Genomic DNA, 21,175 nt, shown 5'->3' on the forward strand with positions numbered 1-21,175 from the left:
GGGTTTCAAAAGCAAGTGCATGGTAACCACATTCTATGCAAATTATGTTTCAAAAGCAAGTGTATGGTAACCACATTGAACACAAATGATGGGTTTCAAAAGCAAGTGCATGGTAACCACATTCTATGCAAATTATGTTTCAAAAGCAAGTGCATGGTAACCACATTGAACACAAATGATGGGTTTCAAAAGCAAGTGCATGGCAACCACATTCTGTGCAAATTATGGGTTTCAAAAGCAAGTGCATGGTAACCACATTGAACACAAATGATGGGTTTCAAAAGCAAGTGCATGGCAACCACATTCTGTGCAAATTATGGGTTTCAAAAGCAAGTGCATGGTAACCACATTCTGTGCAAATGATGGGTTTCAAAAGCAAGTGCATGGTAACCACATTGAACACAAATGATGGGTTTCAAAAGCAAGTGCATGGCAACCACATTCTGTGCAAATTATGGGTTTCAAAAGCAAGTGCATGGTAACCACATTGAACACAAATGATGGGTTTCAAAAGCAAGTACATGGTAACCACATTGAACACAAATGATGGGTTTCAAAAGCAAGTGCATGGCAACCACATTCTGTGCAAATTATGGGTTTCAAAAGCAAGTGCATGGTAACCACATTCTGTGCAAATGATGGGTTTCAAAAGCAAGTACATGGTAACCACATTCTGTGCAAATGATGGGTTTCAAAAGCAAGTACATGGTAACCACATTGAACACAAATGATGGGTTTCAAAAGCAAGTGCATGGTAACCACATTGAACACAAATGATGGGTTTCAAAAGCAAGTACATGGTAACCACATTCTGTGCAAATTATGGGTTTCAAAAGCAAGTGCATGGTAACCACATTCTGTGCAAATTATGGGTTTCAAAAGCAAGTACATGGTAACCACATTCTGTGCAAATGATGGGTTTCAAAAGCAAGTGCATGGTAACCACATTCTGTGCAAATTATGGGTTTCAAAAGCAAGTACATGGTAACCACATTGAACACAAATGATGGGTTTCAAAAGCAAGTACATGGTAACCACATTCTGTGCAAATTATGGGTTTCAAAAGCAAGTACATGGTAACCACATTGAACACAAATGATGGGTTTCAAAAGCAAGTACATGGTAACCACATTCTGTGCAAATTATGGGTTTCAAAAGCAAGTACATGGTAACCACATTCTGTGCAAATGATGGGTTTCAAAAGCAAGTGCATGGTAACCACATTGAACACAAATGATGGGTTTCAAAAGCAAGTGCATGGTAACCACATTGAACACAAATGATGGGTTTCAAATGCAAGTACATGGTAACCACATTCTGTGCAAATTATGGGTTTCAAAAGCAAGTGCATGGTAACCACATTCTGTGCAAATTATGGGTTTCAAAAGCAAGTACATGGTAACCACATTCTGTGCAAATGATGGGTTTCAAAAGCAAGTGCATGGTAACCACATTCTGTGCAAATTATGGGTTTCAAAAGCAAGTACATGGTAACCACATTGAACACAAATGATGGGTTTCAAAAGCAAGTACATGGTAACCACATTCTGTGCAAATTATGGGTTTCAAAAGCAAGTACATGGTAACCACATTCTGTGCAAATTATGTTTCAAAAGCAAGTACATGGTAACCACATTCTGTGCAAATGATGGGTTTCAAAAGCAAGTACATGGTAACCACATTCTGTGCAAATTATGGGTTTCAAAAGCAAGTGCATGGTAACCACATTGTACACAAATTATGGGTTTCAAAAGCAAGTGCATGGTAACCACATTCTGTGCAAATTATGGGTTTCAAAAGCAAGTGCATGGTAACCACATTGAACACAAATTATGGGTTTCAATGATAATAGGATTTTTTGAATACGTTTCAAATTGTTCACTTGTGCTTTCGTTAAGGCTTCATTGAAAACAGGTCCACAATATTCCAAAACTGGTCTGATGTAGCCAAGAGAAATAGTCACAAGGTCACAAAGGGATACGTTATCAAATGGAGGCACAAAGCAACCCTCCCTTTATACAAGGGATCGTTTCCTGTATGAAATATGTTTGGGGACTGAAATTGAAAACATGTTTTGATCCTGTATGTTTTCCTTTAACATGGGGACTGAAAATTCGTTTCTCAGCTTCTACTGGATGAAATCGGCTGCAAGTTTCATAAGTAAATGCTTTGTACGTCGAGGTAATATGTTCCAAATTTCAACAACGTCTGGTTATGCATTCTTGAGTTTTATTTAGAAAACCCTCGAAATCCCGTTGGTGTCTGTCCATCCGTCCGTCCGCTCAAAAATGTGTTGGCGCTCATATCTCCAGGACTATACGTTGAAACTAGCTGAGAGTTGGAATAGGTCCAGTTAATAGGTCCAGTTAGCTAGCTAGCCAATAGGTCCAGTTAATAGGTCCAGTTAGCTAGCTAGCCAATAGGTCCAGTTAATAGGTCCAGTTAGCTAGCTAGCTAGCCAATAGGTCCAGTTAATAGGTCCAGTTAGCTAGCTAGCTAGCCAATAGGTCCAGTTAATAGGTCCAGTTAGCTAGCTAGCTAGCCAATAGGTCCAGTTAATAGGTCCAGTTAGCTAGCTAGCCAATAGGTCCAGTTAATAGGTCCAGTTAGCTAGCTAGCTAGCCAATAGGTCCAGTTAATAGGTCCAGTTAGCTAGCTAGCTAGCCAATAGGTCCAGTTAATAGGTCCAGTTAGCTAGCTAGCTAGCCAATAGGTCCAGTTAATAGGTCCAGTTAGCTAGCTAGCTAGCCAATAGGTCCAGTTAATAGGTCCAGTTAATAGGTCCAGTTAATAGGTCCAGTTAATAGGTCCAGTTAATAGGTCCAGTTAATAGGTCCAGTTAGCTAGCTAGCTAGCCAATAGGTCCAGTTAATAGGTCCAGTTAGCTAGCTAGCTAGCCAATAGGTCCAGTTAATAGGTCCAGTTAGCTAGCTAGCTAGCCAATAGGTCCAGTTAATAGGTCCAGTTAGCTAGCTAGCTAGCCAATAGGTCCAGTTAATAGGTCCAGTTAGCTAGCTAGCTAGCCAATAGGTCCAGTTAATAGGTCCAGTTAGCTAGCTAGCTAGCCAATAGGTCCAGTTAATAGGTCCAGTTAGCTAGCTAGCTAGCCAATAGGTCCAGTTAATAGGTCCAGTTAGCTAGCTAGCTAGCCAATAGGTCCAGTTAATAGGTCCAGTTAATAGGTCCAGTTAATAGGTCCAGTTAATAGGTCCAGTTAATAGGTCCAGTTAATAGGTCCAGTTAATAGGTCCAGTTAGCTAGCTAGCTAGCCAATAGGTCCAGTTAATAGGTCCAGTTAGCTAGCTAGCTAGCCAATAGGTCCAGTTAATGGCTTTCAAAACAAATTCCACATAAGTGCCATCGTTTTTGCTTTAAAATGAAATATATATATATATAGATAAATATATGCACATTTTATAACTCTTCAAAATGTTATTACCCAAATCTAATGTGCTCGATTAATGGCCAAATGGATAAGGCCACAGACTCCTAAACTGGGGAGTGAAGGTCCCATCTGGGTTGAATAATTTTTTTCTTCTTACTTTTTGAAGTATTATATATCGTCTTGAATAATCAAAGGGAGGCACAAAGCGACCCCCGCCCCTCACCCCCCACCCCCCTTGATATGGGATCGTTTCTCTGTGTGCAACTTTAACATGGGGACTGAAAATTCGTTTCTCAGCTTCCACTGGTATTTTATATATATTCTTGGGTAAAATGCCAGGGGCATAGAAAAGACCCCTTTATATAAGGGCATATAACCAGCGCCTGAGAAAAGTTCATATGAAGGGGTGCCCTACATCCGGCAAATAAAATACATTTACTTCTTCATGTAGCTGTATGAATCAAATCGGTGCCCCTTTGTATGAACTTTTCTAGAGCATTACTTGGTTCTTGGTTACTTGGTTCCTCCTAAGAACACAAGGGTAGTTCAGCATGCACACAAGATTTTTTGAATGCCCCTTATTTGGTATTGTTTGGCATTTTCTACAAGCCATGGAATATCCCTTCTTTTCTATACTTTGCCACATGGCACATCCCTTATATAAAGGGGCCTTTTCTATGCCCCTGGCATTCTACCCAAGAATATGATTTATAATATTACGGTACGCAAAATGTACAACTTTCTAAGCTGTATCTAATTGGGAGCCGAACGGTCTCCAGCCTGCATACGTTTCAATAGTGTACACGCCAGTCGCCATACCAATTGCCCGTCATAAGGAGTACATGCCAGTCGCTGTGCCAATCGCCCGTCTCAAGGACACCACAATCGTAAAGAGTTGTACACATTCACAGGAGACCAGGTTGATTCAAACAGGTGTGTGTATTTAAATCCAAAGCACAAAAAACAGTGAAAATAATAATAACTCCCTTTCGACCCATGAAAATACGCACCCAACGAACAAACCAAGCCACACACGGGATTTCCATAGCGATATAATTTAGGGCCCACAGACATTCGACAGTACCTAGTGACAAGGGCAATGGGACATGACAGAAGAGGCACTCTGTTTCGACAGAAGAGGCACTCTGGTTCTAGTCTCGCCGGGTCCCTAATGGGCCCTGCCGGCTCTTCTGAGGAACAGGTCCGTCAATCGCTCGACTACGCCATGGGTTTCGGTCTGGCTGTGGGGGTTTAGGTCTGCTGTGGTGTCGGCACCACCATGATGATACCTCTTTTGTCCCTTGCACCAACCACCGAGCCAGACGCACCCAGTCCTCTTTCGAAGCATAGTGCAGAAACCATCAGTGCCTGAGCATAACAACCCATAACCAGGAACAGTCACCACTCCAGGGGAATCAAACCAACAGGCACCAACCGACAGGAACGAAAACCGCCAAGCCTGAACTTGGCCCTGTGCACCACCTTTTATCCCCTCTTGCCCCACCAAAAGTCCATTGATCCTGATCTTTGCACAATCAGGTGACTACATTACTTCATATCTTACTTCAGGCTCCTCCTACAGGTCGTCTCGGTCCTGATTGGTGCCTTCCAGGCCCCTCCTACAGGCAGTCTTGACTCCTCATCCTGTTTTGTGCATCAACAGCACGTCACAATCCTGGTCGCACTCAACGGTCTGATACTCAACTGGTCGCACTCAACGGTCGCACTCAAAGGTATGAAGAACTTTTCGTACAGAATACTAGATGGTATTCGTAGAATAATTACCCTGCGCAGTCAACTTGGTGTGAGCCAACTCTTCTGTTTTTGAATGGTTTTTCCTATTGATGCAATATGGGTGCCAGACCATGTGAGGGATGACATCATAAATTTATATTCTCAAATATAATTGTTGCATAGATCACGCTCAAGAAATTTCAAACTGTCAAAATAAGCATTGTCCCTGTCAAATTATGACGTCATAATTAAGGCACGAATGACGTCAATGTTAACAACACTCATTCCCCATGGGGAGTTCTTTACAATGAGCCATGTTTCAACTTTTTCCATGGCGCAGTTTTGGAGATATAGAGGTGCGTTTTTCGGTTTTTCCAAGACGTCGCCTGTACTACGTGACCTATTACCTCATAATTATCCTTGAAATAGTCTACAGGAGTGGGCTCTCCAATGGTGAAAATTTGGCGTCCATTGAACTAACAGTTGCAGAGAAAAAAATTCATACTGATCGGCTCAAGCGTTGTTCTTGTCGAATTATGACGTCATAATGAAGGCACTGATGACACCATTAACATGTTATTCCCCATGGGGAGTACTTGACAATTAGCCATGTTTCACTTTTTTCCATTGAGCGGTTTCGAAGATATGGAGGCATAAAGTTTTTCCAAGATGGCGTCTGTACCACGTGATCTATGACGTCATAATTATGAATCAAAAAATTATACAGGCGTAGACCCTCCTATGGTAAACTTTTGTGTCAATCGGATCAACGGTTGCCGAGAAAATGAATTTTAAAAATGCAGACACCGAATGCTTAACCGTGCTTTTCGCTTTGAGAAGCGAGGGGTAACTACGGACAGATTCAGGAAAGGAACAGTTAAAGCCAAAGGCATGGTAGGGGGAGAAACATTACATGGAGTTGGGGCACACATCTATCTATTACACACGCAACGTAGTCCTATTACACGGATGGTACAGTAAGTACCCTAAGCTAAACAAATATTTAAGAAATAACTGGGCCTATACGTACCTGACAGTTTACCCCACGAGGGATATTTCCACAACAGCATTTTATTATATCATTATTTGTTTTTGCAAAATGAAGCATGTTAGTCTAATCTATATAAATCTTGCTGGTGAAATGTCCAACACCTTAAATCCATGCATGAAAAACATCCCACATACCAAATTAATGCAATAGCTTATTGTCTGTATGAACCAAGTATACTCAGGATTCGGAAGTTGAAATTGCACTCTTCTTTTTCTTCTTCTTGTATTTCTGTGCAATACCAAAAGGCACGTGCGCTGCAATTGTGCCAGACTCCTTTGCACTTTCGACGTGAAACATCTGATCATCAAAGAAAATGTGTGGCCGAATCTTCTCCAACAGTGGCCCTTTGGGAGCCCCGGCTAAAAAGAGGGCCTCGTCTATCTCCAAGCCCCACGAACGAAGGGTTTTGAGGGTCCGGGCGCCCGAACTGGCCGCACTGCGTGCAGTCACGAGATACGTTCGGATCGGGCACTCCAGTCGCTCTCCTTGATTGTGGAATTTTTTCTGAATCCTTCCCATGATCTCCAACAGACCCTTCATTGGCCCCTAGATGTGGAAGACATTTGTCTATAATTAGAAACATCTTTTATCCCCTTTATATTATTAATGAATATACTTATATAATAAAAAATAACCACCTTTAGAGGCCATTTTTCCCTGCAAAGTGGGGGTTGGCCTTTTTCGGGAACCGTGGTTGTTGTTGTTTTTCGGTCCCCTTTTTGAAGTAATGTTTTACGGCCGGATGCCCTTCCTGACGCCAACCCTTTTTGCCACCTTTAATGACAAACAGGGAATTACCAGTGAACTGGTACTCAATTAGCCGACCTCGGAAGGATGACAGGCTGAGTCAACCCCCCTGGCGTTAATTCAGCGATCGACCGGGATTCGAACCCAGGATCCTAGGATCCTAAGCCGGCACCCGAGCCGCTAGCCCAACACCTGGGTCTATTAATGAATATACTTGCTGCACCAAAATCCAAGAACATGGCTGGGTTCAGTTATTGCATTTTCTTTCAGAAATATAACGTGTGTTGCTCACACAGCACTCCCTCTGTACACTGCCAAGAAAAGTTAAACAACAAACTACTGAGGGTGAGAAAACCAGGAAGTAGAGGTAAAAAAACAAGCAGATCTGGTTTGGAGAGAGAGACAGGGATCGATTGGACAGAAAAGATCAGAGATAGATAGTGTCAGACACAAGATGACAATGAGATACCAGCATTAAAGATTGGCCAGACATCTGTATCAAGGGAGGCGCAAAGCGCCCCTTCCTTATATACGGGACGGTGTCTCTGTATGCAACTTTAACACAACATTAACTCCAATCATCATACTAATCATACTAAAATACGCAATTTGGTGTCTTGACGAATTTTGACCGCCATACATCCGGTTGTGACGTTACTCCAATCTCAACCAATCTTGACAGGAGCACAAAGAGTCACACATGATGGAGGTTGTAGCGAATTACCCTCCCCTCTCCACACACCAAGGGGGTTTTCCCCCTGTCAAGGGGGTTACGTGTTTATCTGTGTTAAGATAGCTTTATTGTTGAGGTGTTTACCTGCGTTAAGATAGTTATAAAACGCCATATTAACGTGTATAAATAGCTTATCGTGGCGTTTTTGTAGGACCAACGGCCTCTAACAGGTCCAGAAGTAAAAATATTACAAACCACAAACATGAATGATTACCTTTTTAAATAGTCGCTAATGTTATTGAACACTAAACTGAAAGAAATTTGACATATGACGTCATCGTTATTTTTTTCCCTCCAATTTATCCCTAGATGATGCTCAATAAATTTCATCTTGATCGCATGAAGTTTTGCACTTGTGGAATTATGACTCATAATGGAGGCACCTATGACATCATTCACATGGGTTATACTCCATGGAGAGTTCTTTACAATGAGCTGGCTCAATTTTTTCAATGCAGAGCTTTCAGATATAGAGGTGCAATTTTTTGGGCTTTTTCTAATATGGCGGCCGAACCACGTGACCGATGACGTCATCATTTTTTTTTCTCCACCAGTTTATGCCGACATGGCGCTCAAGAAATTTCATCTTGATAGGATGAAGTTTTGTACTTGTCGAATTATGAGTCATAATGGAGGCACCAATGACATCATTCACATATTTTATTCCCAATGTAGAGTTTTTTTACAGAGCCATGTCTCAATTTTTTCTATTCAGTGCTTTCAGAGATATAGAGGTGCAAAGTTTTTCGGTTTTTCCAAGATGGCGGCCAAACCACGTGGCCTATTACCATTATCATTAATAAAAAATCCGGCAGGTGGAGTTGCACCTATGGTAAAAATTTCATGTCAATCGGTCCAACGGTTGTAGAGAAAATCTTATTTATTCTGTGCGGATAAGCAAACAAACAAACAGACAAACAAACAAACAAACAAACAGACAAACAAACAAACGGACTCAAATGCAATGCCCTCTTCTCTGGCGAGGGTAATAACAACACTAATACAACAACAACAACAACAATGATAATAGCATTATTAATAATATTGCACAACAATGTCCGCTCTCCCCAAGGTGTTTTGTGACTTGAAATATGCCCTCCCCGCCCGCCCCCCGCCCCCCCCCCCCAAAAAACCCTCAAGGAAGAAACTTTTTATAGAATGGAATATCGAACATTCTTTTTTTATATAATTTTAAAGAATTTAGAATGGTGAGGCACGGCCTGATGGTTTCAATGACGTGGTCTAACATAAGTACGGTAATGGCAATAATAATAAGGATAATAACATGACTCCTCCTGCCACTCTCATAGTGAGCGAGTGTACTAGTGGATTAAATCCATCTGTGTTATTAAATTGTTTTAATACTGTACGTACACACACACACACACACACACACACACACACACACACACACACACACACACACACACACACACACACACACACACACACACACACACACACACACACACACACACACACACACACACACACACACGTACACACACACACACACACACACACACACACACACACACACACACACACAACGTACACACACACGTACACACACACACGTACACACACACACACACACACACACACACACACACACACACACACACACACACACACACACACACACACACACACACACACACACACAGTTTGGGGCTGTTTTTAAACAAGTTTACAGCAGTATAATTCATCTTTTAAAAGGCAAAGTGAACGAATCCTCACCTGAGCTAGAGGGTTGTTCACGTTGGCTTTCTCGTGCTCAAAGAAGACGTCCAGGCCGTGCTCTTTAACAATTTCCTCCGACTCGTCAGAGAAAAGCACGGCGTCCCCATCGAAAGCCACCCTGAGCTCGGTGCTCTTCAGTTGTGAGTTTGAGCTCGGTTTAAACATCGTCGCTGCTGCAATTCCTGCAGGTAGAAGTTCCTTCGGTCGGAATTACGATCAAACATTGTTTCCCTGCTCACCGAGTTCATCAGGGACGTCCCCTCTTATCTTGACCTACATGCATGTTATTTTACATTAGTATTTCAAAACCTCATTTTAATTGTCAAAAAGCCCAAATGTTTCCAAGCAAATTGTGACATTTGGCATCTTCAAGACGAACATCCAAACCTTCTGTGAGGTGACAATTTGATGGTCAAATCAGCACATGTGCCTTTTTTAAACGACACCACTCAGATCCTCCATGGTGGTGCCAGGTCACTTTGAACCTTTTTGATCGTTGTGGTGATGGTGAAACCACTCATCTTAGAGGTGAGAATGATGCGGAAGAACAATGCACCTGATTGGTTATGTGAAATGTAGGTGTGCCGTTTTATCCCCCTCCTACTTCCTGTCATGTGCTAGAATCCAGCAACTTGTACAGACTCTTAAGGGACGTCTCTTTACATAATCCAATGGCCATTTTTGATTCAGGTGTTGTTGTTGATATTTTTATTTTACCTTCTCTCAGTGCTTCCTCCACCTTCGAACCATCTGCGGATAAGTACAGGTTGGTCTGGTATGCTTTAAGATACCGAATAGGACTTTTTCCACCAGTCATGCAGAATCTCTCGATGTTCAGACCTGAAAAGGAAAATAAATAAATTACCCGATGATTGTGGGTCCATTAGGGCAATAACTTCACAAGGTTAGTTATTAAGGAAATAACTCGGGCAACAAGGAGACAAGGTTACATATTAAGGCAATAACTAGACAACGCCAGACATTAAGACAATAACTAGGGTAATAACTACACAAGGTTACATATTAAGGCAATAACTAGACAACGCTAGACATTAAGGCAATAACTAGAGCAATAACTAGACAAGGTTACATATTAAGGCAATAACTAGGGCAACAACGAGACAAGGTTACATATTAACGCAATAATTAGACAACGCTAGACATTAAGGCAATAACTAGGGCAATAACTAGACAAGGTTACATATTAAGGCAATAACTAGGGCAACAACGAGACAAGGTTACATATTAAGGCAATAACTAGACAACGCCAGACATTAAGACAATAACTAGGGTAATAACTACACAAGGTTACATATTAAGGCAATAACTAGACAACGCTAGACATTAAGGCAATAACTAGAGCAATAACTAGACAAGGTTACATATTAAGGCAATAACTAGGGCAACAACGAGACAAGGTTACACATAAAGGCAATAACTAGACAACGCCAGACATTAAGACAATAACTAGGGTAATAACTACACAAGGTTACATATTAAGGCAATAACTAGACAACGCTAGACATTAAGGCAATAACTAGAGCAATAACTAGACAAGGTTACATATTAAGGCAATAACTAGGGCAACAACGAGACAAGGTTACATATTAACGCAATAATTAGACAACGCTAGACATTAAGGCAATAACTAGGGCAATAACTAGACAAGGTTACATATTAAGGCAATAACTAGGGCAACAACGAGACAAGGTTACATATTAAGGCAATAACTAGACAACGCCAGACATTAAGACAATAACTAGGGTAATAACTACACAAGGTTACATATTAAGGCAATAACTAGACAACGCTAGACATTAAGGCAATAACTAGAGCAATAACTAGACAAGGTTACATATTAAGGCAATAACTAGGGCAACAACGAGACAAGGTTACACATAAAGGCAATAACTTGACAACGCCAGACATTAAGACAATAACTAGGGTAATAACTACACAAGGTTACATATTAAGGCAATAACTAGACAACGCTAGACATTAAGGCAATAACTAGAGCAATAACTAGACAAGGTTACATATTAAGGCAATAACTAGGGCAACAACAAGACAAGGTTACACATAAAGGCAATAACTAGACAACGCCATCCTGCTCTGCCGCTCTATCTCACCCTCTCTCTGTTCTTTTCACCCTATCTTTTGCTCAAGGTCATCTGCCAGCATCCTGGAAATCAGCAAACATTACCGCTTTACACAAAAAAGGTGCAAAAACAGATCCTTGCAACTACAGACCAATCAGCCTGCTCCCAATTATTAGCAAAGTCATGCAATCCATCATTGCTTCGGATATGAAATCTTTCCTCTTCTCCAATGGCTTGATCTCTGATCATCAATTTGGTTTCAGACCAGGTCACTCTACTCTGGACATGCTGCTTCTGCTGTCTCAACAATGGATGGAGGTCCTCAATGCCAAACATGAAATCAGAGCTGTCTCCCTTGACATATCACGTGCCTTCGATACGGTATGGCACCCAGCTCTGCTCACCAAACTCTCCTCCTATGGTATCCATGGAAATCTCCATGCATGGCTCCTCTCTGCTCGTAGTCAACGTGTGGCCCTGAATGGATTTCTCTCATCTCCCCTTCCCGTTCAGGCTGGAGTTCCCCAAGGCAGTGTGCTGGGCCCTGTGCTTTTTCTGGTCTTTATCAATGATCTCTCCGACTCTCTGGAAAATCCTCTCTATCTCTTTGCTGATGACTCCACTATCTGCCGCTCCATTCCTCATCCCTCAGATCGGCAGTCTGCAGCCTCCTCACTCTCTGAAGACCTGGACAAAATCACAGACTGGTCAATCAAGTGGAACATGTCTTTCAATCCTGACAAATCTCACTCTCTTACTATGTCTCTCCGAAAAGATCGACTGGACAACCCTCCCATCTACTTTCTCAACAATCCTCTCCAAGAAGTTCTGTCGCTCAAGCTTTTGGGTCTCACTATCTGCCATGATCTTTCTTGGGAAAACCACATTTCCAAGCTGGCCTCCAAAGCCAGTCGCCGACTGGGCATCCTCCGTCATGCGAAGTCCTTCCTCGGCACACCTGAGCTCCTCACCACATACAAGGCTTTCATCCGCAGCTCAATGGAATACTGTTCTCCCCTATGGGCTGGTGCTCCTGCCTCACACCTGGCCCGGCTTCACGCTGTTGAATCCAAAGCTTTCAAAATCATTGGAATCTCCCGCGATGAAGCTACCTCTGAGGGCCTTTCACTCACCAACCGCAGGCAGGTAGGTGGTCTTTCTGTCTTCTACCGACTCCTCTCCGGCCTTGCTCCCCCAGCTCTCTCTGTGCTCTGTCCCCCAAATATTCCTACAGGTCGCACAATATCTGCCAGCAACCCTCTGATGGTTAAACTGCCGAAATCTCGGCTCTCTGCTCACCTTCACTCTTTCATTCCTCTTTTCTCCCGCTTCTGGAACAAACTCCCACACTCCCTTCAATCCCACTCCTCCCTCCAGGTCTTTAAAACAGCTGTTCACCACCATCTCTTATCTTCCCCCATCCAAAACCTTGATCTTTTCTACCCCCACTAATTCACCCCAGATCCACCTTGTTTGAAATTCCAACTTCTTTCCTGGAAGTCCTGGCAGTGTCCATATGTTTATACCTCTCCCACCCCCCCACCCCCCCCCCCCTTCACATGCCTCCCCCCCAAAGCCCTCTCCCTCCCACAGATCTCTCGATGTCTCCATGTCTCTCGGTCCCTGCTCTCAAATGTTGTGTTTGTGTCCTGTCCCCTCTCTCCCCATATTGTCTACCGCTCCCGATGGTATTTGTTTTATGTGTCTGTTTGTCTTTCTGTGTGATTAATGTTCGCTCTATCACGAGCCTCGATCTTGTCTACAAAAAAAAACAAAAAAAAAAAAAAAAAAACGCGCCAGACATTAAGACAATAACTAGGGTAATAACTACACAAGGTTACATATTAAGGCAATAACTAGACAACGCTAGACATTAAGGCAATAACTAGAGCAATAACTACACAAGGTTACATATTAAGGCAATAACTAGGGCAACAACGAGACAAGGTTACATATTAAGGCAATAATTAGACAACGCTAGACATTAAGGCAATAACTAGAGCAATAACTAGACAAGCTTACACATTAAGGCAATAACTAGGGCAACAACGAGACAAGGTTACATATTAAGGCAATAATTAGACAACGCTAGACATTAACGCAATAACTAGGGCAATACCTAGACAAGGTTACATATTAAGGCAATAACTAGGGCAACAACGAGACAAGGTTACATATTAAGGCAATAACTAGACAACGCCAGACATTAAGGCAATAACTAGGGTAATAACTAGACAAGGTTACATATTAAGGCAATAACTAGGGCAACAACGAGACAAGGTTACATATTAAGGCAATAACTAGACAACGCCAGACATTAAGGCAATAACTAGAGCAATAACTAGACAAGCTTACATATTAAGGCAATAACTAGACAACGCTAGACATTAAGGCAATAACTAGAGCAATAACAAGACAAGGTTACATATTAAGGAAATACCTAGGGCAACGAGACAAGGTTACACATAAAGGCAATAACTAGACAATGCCAGACATTAAGACAATAACTAGGGTAATAACTACACAAGGTTACATATTAAGGCAATAACTAGACAACGCTAGACATTAAGGCAATAACTAGAGCAATAACTAGACAAGGTTACATATTAAGGCAATAACTAGGGCAACAACGAGACAAGGTTACACATAAAGGCAATAACTAGACAACGCCAGACATTAAGACAATAACTAGGGTAATAACTACACAAGGTTACATCTTAAGGCAATAACTAGACAACGCGAGACATTAAGGCAATAACTAGAGCAATAACTACACAACGTTACATATTAAGGCAATAACTAGACAACGCTAGACATTAAGGCAATAACTAGAGCAATAACTAGACAAGGTTACATATTAAGGCAATAACTAGACAACGCCAGACATCAAGACAATAACTACGGTAATAACTACACAAGGTTACATCTTAAGGCAATAACTAGACAACGCTAGACATTAAGGCAATAACTAGAGCAATAACTAGACATGGTTACATATTAAGGCAATAACTAGGGCAACAATGAGACAAGGTTACATATTAAGGCAATAATTAGACAACGCCAGACATTAAGGCAATAACTAGAGCAATAACTAGACAAGGTTACATATTAAGGCAATAACTAGGGCAACAATGAGACAAGGTTACATATTAAGGCAATAACTAGACAACGCCAGACATTAAGGCAATAACTAGGGCAATAACTAGACAAGGTTACATATTAAGGCAATAACTAGGGCAACAACGAGACAAGGTTACATATTAAGGCAATAACTAGACAATGCCAGACATTAAGACAATAACTAGGGTAATAACTACACAAGGTTACATATTAAGGCAATAACTAGACAACGCCAGACATTAAGACAATAACTAGGGTAATAACTAGACAAGGTTACATATTAAGGCAATAACTAGGGCAACGAGACAAGGTTACATATTAAGGCAATAACTAGGGCAACAACGAGACAAGGTTACATATTAAGGCAATAACTAGACAACGCCAGACATTAAGGCAATAACTAGAGCAATAACTAGACAAGCTTACATATTAAGGCAATAACTAGGGCAACAACGAGACAAGGTTACATATTAAGGCAATAACTAGACAATGCCAGACATTAAGACAATAACTAGGGTAATAACTACACAAGGTTACATATTAAGGCAATAACTAGACAACGCTAGACATTAAGGCAATAACTAGAGCAATAACTAGACAAGGTTACATATTAAGGCAATAACTAGGGCAACAACGAGACAAGGTTACATATTAAGGCAATAACTAGACAACGCCAGACATTAAGACAATAACTAGGGTAATAACTAGACAAGGTTACATATTAAGGCAATAACTAGGGCAACGAGACAAGGTTACATATTAAGGCAATAACTAGGGCAACAACGAGACAAGGTTACATATTAAGGCAATAACTAGACAACGCCAGACATTAAGGCAATAACTAGAGCAATAACTAGACAAGCTTACATATTAAGGCAATAACTAGGGCAACAACGAGACAAGGTTACATATTAAGGCAATAACTAGACAACGCCAGACATTAAGGCAATAACTAGAGCAATAACTAACAAGCTTACATATTAAGGCAATAACTAGGGCAACAACGAGACAAGGTTACATATTAAGGCAATAACGAGACAACGCCAGACATTAAGGCAATAACTAGAGCAATAACTAGACAAGCTTACATATTAAGGCAATAACTAGGGCAACAACGAGACAAGGTTACATATTAAGGCAATAACTAGGGTAACAACGAGACAAGGTGACATATTAAGGCAATAACTAGGGCAACAACGAGACAAGGTTACATATTAAGGCAATAACTAGACAACGCCAGACATTAAGGCAATAACTAGAGCAATAACTAGACAAGCTTACATATTAAGGCAATAACTAGGGCAACAACGAGACAAGGTTACATATTAAGGCAATAACTAGGGCAACAACGAGACAAGGTTACATATTAAGGCAATAACTAGGGCAACAATGAGACAAGGTTACATATTAAGGCAATAACTAGGGCAACAACGAGACAAGGTTACATATTAAGGCAATAATTAGACAACGCTAGACATTAAGGCAATAACTAGGGCAATAACTAGACAAGGTTACATATTAAGGCAATAACTAGGGCAACAACGAGACAAGGTTACATATTAAGGCAATAACTAGACAACGCCAGACATTAAGACAATAACTAGGGTAATAACTACACAAGGTTACATATTAAGGCAATAACTAGACAACGCTAGACATTAAGGCAATAACTAGAGCAATAACTAGACAAGGTTACATAATAAGGCAATAACTAGGGCAACAACGAGACAAGGTTACACATAAAGGCAATAACTAGACAACGCCAGACATTAAGACAATAACTAGGGTAATAACTACACAAGGTTACATATTAAGGCAATAACTAGACAACGCTAGACATTAAGGCAATAACTAGAGCAATAACTAGACAAGGTTACATATTAAGGCAATAACTAGGGCAACAACGAGACAAGGTTACACATAAAGGCAATAACTAGACAACGCCAGACATTAAGACAATAACTAGGGTAATAACTACACAAGGTTACATATTAAGGCAATAACTAGACAACGCTAGACATTAAGGCAATAACTAGAGCAATAACTACACAAGGTTACATATTAAGGCAATAACTAGACAACGCTAGACATTAAGGCAATAACTAGAGCAATAACTAGACAAGGTTACATATTAAGGCAATAACTAGGGCAACAATGAGACAAGGTTACATATTAAGGCAATAATTAGACAACGCTAGACATTAAGGCAATAACTAGGGCAATAACTAGACAAGGTTACATATTAAGGCAATAACTAGGGCAACAACGAGACAAGGTTACATATTAAGGCAATAACTAGACAACGCCAGACATTAAGACAATAACGAGGGTAATAACTACACAAGGTTACATATTAAGGCAATAACTAGACAACGCTAGACATTAAGGCAATAACTAGAGCAATAACTAGACAAGGTTACATATTAAGGCAATAACTAGGGCAACAACGAGACAAGGTTACATATTAAGGCAATAATTAGACAACGCTAGACATTAAGGCAATAACTAGGGCAATAACTAGCCAAGGTTACATATTAAGGCAATAACTAGGGCAACAAGACAAGGTTACATATTAAGGCAATAACTAGACAACGCCAGACATCAAGGCAATAACTAGGGTAATAACTAGACAAGGTTACATATTAAGGCAATAACTAGGGCAACAACGAGACAAGGTTACATATTAAGGCAATAACTAGGGCAACAACGAGACAAGGTTACATATTAAGGCAATAACTAGACAACGCCAGACATTAAGGCAATAACTAGAGCAATAACTAGACAAGCTCACATATTAAGGCAATAACTAGGGCAACAACGAGACAAGGTTACATATTAAGGCAATAACTAGACAACGCCAGACATTAAGGCAATAACTAGAGCAATAACTAGACAAGCTTACATATTAAGGCAATAACTAGGGCAACAACGAGACAAGGTTACATATTAAGGCAATAACTAGGGCAACAACGAGACAAGGTTACATATTAAGGCAATAACTAGGGCAACAACGAGACAAGGTTACATATTAAGGCAATAACTAGACAATGCCAGACATTAAGGCAATAACTAGAGCAATAACTAGACAAGCTTACATATTAAGGCAATAACTAGGGCAACAACGAGACAAGGTTATATATTACGGCAATAACTAGGGCAACAACGAGACAAGGTTACATATTAAGGCAATAACTAGGGCAACAACGAGACAAGGTTACATATTAAGGCAATAACTAGGGCAACAACGAGACAAGGTTACATATTAAGGCAATAACTAGGGTAATAACTAGACAAGGTTGGACATTAGGGCAATAACTAGACAAGGCTAGACATTAAGGCAATAACTCGGGCAATAACTAGACAAGGTTACATATTAAGGCAATAACTAGGGCAATAACTAGACAAGGTTACATATTAAGGCAATAACTAGGGCAATAACTAGACAAGGTTACATATTAAGGCAATAACTAGGGCAATAACGAGACAAGGTTACAAATTAAGGCAATAATTAGGGCAATAACTAGACACGGTTACATATTAAGGCAATAACTAGACAAGGTTACATATTAAGGCAATAACTAGGGCAACAATGAGACAAGGTTACATATTAAGGCAATAACTAGACAACGCTAGACATTAAGGCAATAACTAGGGCAATAACTAGACAAGGTTACATATTAAGGCAATAACTAGATAACGCGAGGCAATAACTAGGACAATAACGAGACAAGGTTACATATTAAGGCAATAACTAGACAACGCTAGACATTAAGGCAATAACTAGGACAATAACTAGACAAGGTCAGACATTAAGGCAATAACTAGGACAATAACCAGACAAGGATATATATTAAGGCAATAACTAGGGCAACAATGAGACAAGGTGACATATTAAGGCAATAACTAGACAACGCAAGACATTAAGGCAATAACTAGGGCAATAACTAGACAAGGTTACATATTAAGGCAATAACTAGAAAACACTAGGCAATAACTAGGACAATAACGAGACAAGGTTACATATTAAGGCAATAACTAGGGCAATAACTAGACAAGGTTACATATTAAGGCAATAACTCGGGCAATAACGAGACAAGGTTACATATTAAGGCAATAACTAGACAACGCTAGACATTAAGGCAATAACTAGGACAATAACTAGACAATGCTAGACATTAACGCAATAACTAGGGCAATAACTAGACAAGGTTACATATTAAGGCAATAACTGGGGCAACAATGAGACAAGGTTAGACATTAAGGCAATAACTAGGGTAGTAACTAGACAACGCTAGACATTAAGGTAATAACTAGGGCAATAACTAGACAAGGTTAGATATTAAGGCAATAACTAGGGCAACAATGAGACAAGGTTACATTTTAAGGCAATAACTAGACAAGGTTAGACATCAAGGCAATAACTAGGGCAGTAACTGGACAATGCTAGACATTAAGGCAATAACTAGGGCAATAACTAGACAAGGCTTGACATTAAGGCAATAACTAGGGCAATAACAAGACAAGGTTAGATATTAAGGCAATAACTAGGGCAATAACTAGACAAGGTTAGACATTAAGTCAACCAGACAAGGTTAGATATTACGGCAATAACTCAGGTAATAACTAGACAAGGTTGGACATTAAGGCAATAACTAGGGCAATAACTAGACAAGGTTGGACATTAAGGTAATAACTAGACAAGGCTAGACATTAAGGCAATAACTAGGGCAATAACTAGACAAGGTTACATATTAAGGCAATAACTAGGGCAACAACGAGACAAGGTTACATATTAAGGCAATAACTAGGGCAACAACGAGACAAGGTTACATATTAAGGCAATAACTAGACAACGCCAGACATTAAGGCAATAACTAGAGCAATAACTAGACAAGCTTACATATTAAGGCAATAACTAGGGGAACAACAAGACAAGGTTATATATTACGGCAATAACTAGGGCAACAACGAGACAAGGTTACATATTAAGGCAATAACTAGGGCAACAACGAGACAAGGTTACATATTAAGGCAATAACTAGGGCAACAACGAGACAAGGTTACATATTAAGGCAATAACTATGGCAATAACTAGACAAGGTTAGATATTAAGGCAATAACTAGGGCAACAATGAGACAAGGTTACATATTAAGGCAATAACTATGGCAATAACTAGACAAGGTTACATATTAAGGCAATAACTAGGGCAATAACTAGACAAGGTTACATATTAAGGCAATAACTAGGGCAATAACTAGACAAGGTTACATATTAAGGCAATAACTAGGGCAATAACGAGACAAGGTTACAAATTAAGGCAATAACTAGGGTAGTAACTAGACAACGCTAGACATTAAGGTAATAACTAGGGCAATAACTAGACAAGGTTAGATATTAAGGCAATAACTAGAAAACACTAGGCAATAACTAGGACAATAACGAGACAAGGTTACATATTAAGGCAATAACTAGGGCAATAACTAGACAAGGTTACATATTAAGGCAATAACTCGGGCAATAACTAGACAAGGTTACATATTAAGGCAATAACTAGACAACGCTAGACATTAAGGCAATAACTAGGACAATAACTAGACAATGCTAGACATTAAGGCAATAACTAGACAAGGTTACATATTAAGGCAATAACTGGGGCAACAATGAGACAAGGTTAGACATTAAGGCAATAACTAGGGTAGTAACTAGACAACGCTAGACATTAAGGTAATAACTAGGGCAATAACTAGACAAGGTTAGATATTAAGGCAATAACTAGGGCAACAATGAGACAAGGTTACATTTTAAGGCAATAACTAGACAAGGTTAGACATCAAGGCAATAACTAGGGCAGTAACTAGACAATGCTAGACATTAAGGTAATAACTAGGGCAATAACTAGACAAGGTTAGACATTAAGTCAACCAGACAAGGTTAGATATTACGGCAATAACTCAGGTAATAACGAGACAAGGATGGACATTAAGGCAATAACTAGGGCAATAACTAGACAAGGTTGGACATTAAGGTAATAACTAGACAAGGCTAGACATTAAGGCAATAACTAGGGCAATAACTAGACAAGGTTACATATTAAGGCAATAACTAGGGTAATAACTAGGCAAGGTAAGACATCAGGGCAATAACTAGACAAGGCTAGACATTAAGGCAATAACTAGGGCAATAACTAGACAAGGTTGGACATTAAGGCAATAACTAGGGCAATAACTAGACAAGGTTGGACATTAAGGTAATAACTAGACAAGGCTAGACATTAAGGCAATAACTAGGGCAATAACTAGACAAGGTTACATATTAAGGTAATAGCTAGGGTAATAACTAGGCAAGGTAAGACATCAGGGCAATAACTAGACAAGGCTAGACATTAAGGCAATAACTAGGGCAATAACTAGACAAGGTTAGACATTAAGGTAATAACGAGACAAGGTTACATATTAAGGCATTAACTAGGGTAATAACTAGACAAGGTTAGACATTAAGGCAATAACTAGACAAGGCTAGACATTAAGGCAATAACTAGAGAAGGCTAGACATTAAGGTAATA

At 40.1% G+C, this 21,175-nt stretch overlaps 1 protein-coding gene across 11 annotated transcripts in view; it reads right to left on the reverse strand.

Annotated features, from left to right (window-relative positions):
- Positions 1-4,305: 4,305 nt before the first annotated feature.
- LOC137429536 (cytosolic 5'-nucleotidase 1A) overlaps positions 4,306-21,175 on the reverse strand; it is a 42,939-nt gene continuing 26,069 nt past the window's right edge. For 8 of the 11 annotated variants that reach the window (XM_078779560.1, XM_068119511.2, XM_078779557.1 and 5 more), the window contains 3 exons: positions 10,111-10,233; positions 9,391-9,575; positions 4,306-6,716 (listed from right to left, as the gene is read on the reverse strand). In XM_078779560.1, the coding sequence (XP_078635686.1) occupies positions 6,348-6,716; positions 9,391-9,575; positions 10,111-10,233 (677 nt within the window). In that variant the 3' untranslated portion in view covers positions 4,306-6,347. The remainder of the gene's footprint in view (positions 6,717-9,390; positions 9,576-10,110; positions 10,234-21,175) is intronic. The other 3 variants (XR_013623749.1, XR_013623751.1, XR_013623750.1) reach the window with 1 other exon arrangement.

Source organism: Myxine glutinosa, chromosome 6, assembly GCF_964187855.1.
Source record: "Myxine glutinosa chromosome 6, kmMyxGlut1.1, whole genome shotgun sequence".
In the NCBI taxonomy this organism is placed as follows: domain Eukaryota; kingdom Metazoa; phylum Chordata; class Myxini; order Myxiniformes; family Myxinidae; genus Myxine; species Myxine glutinosa.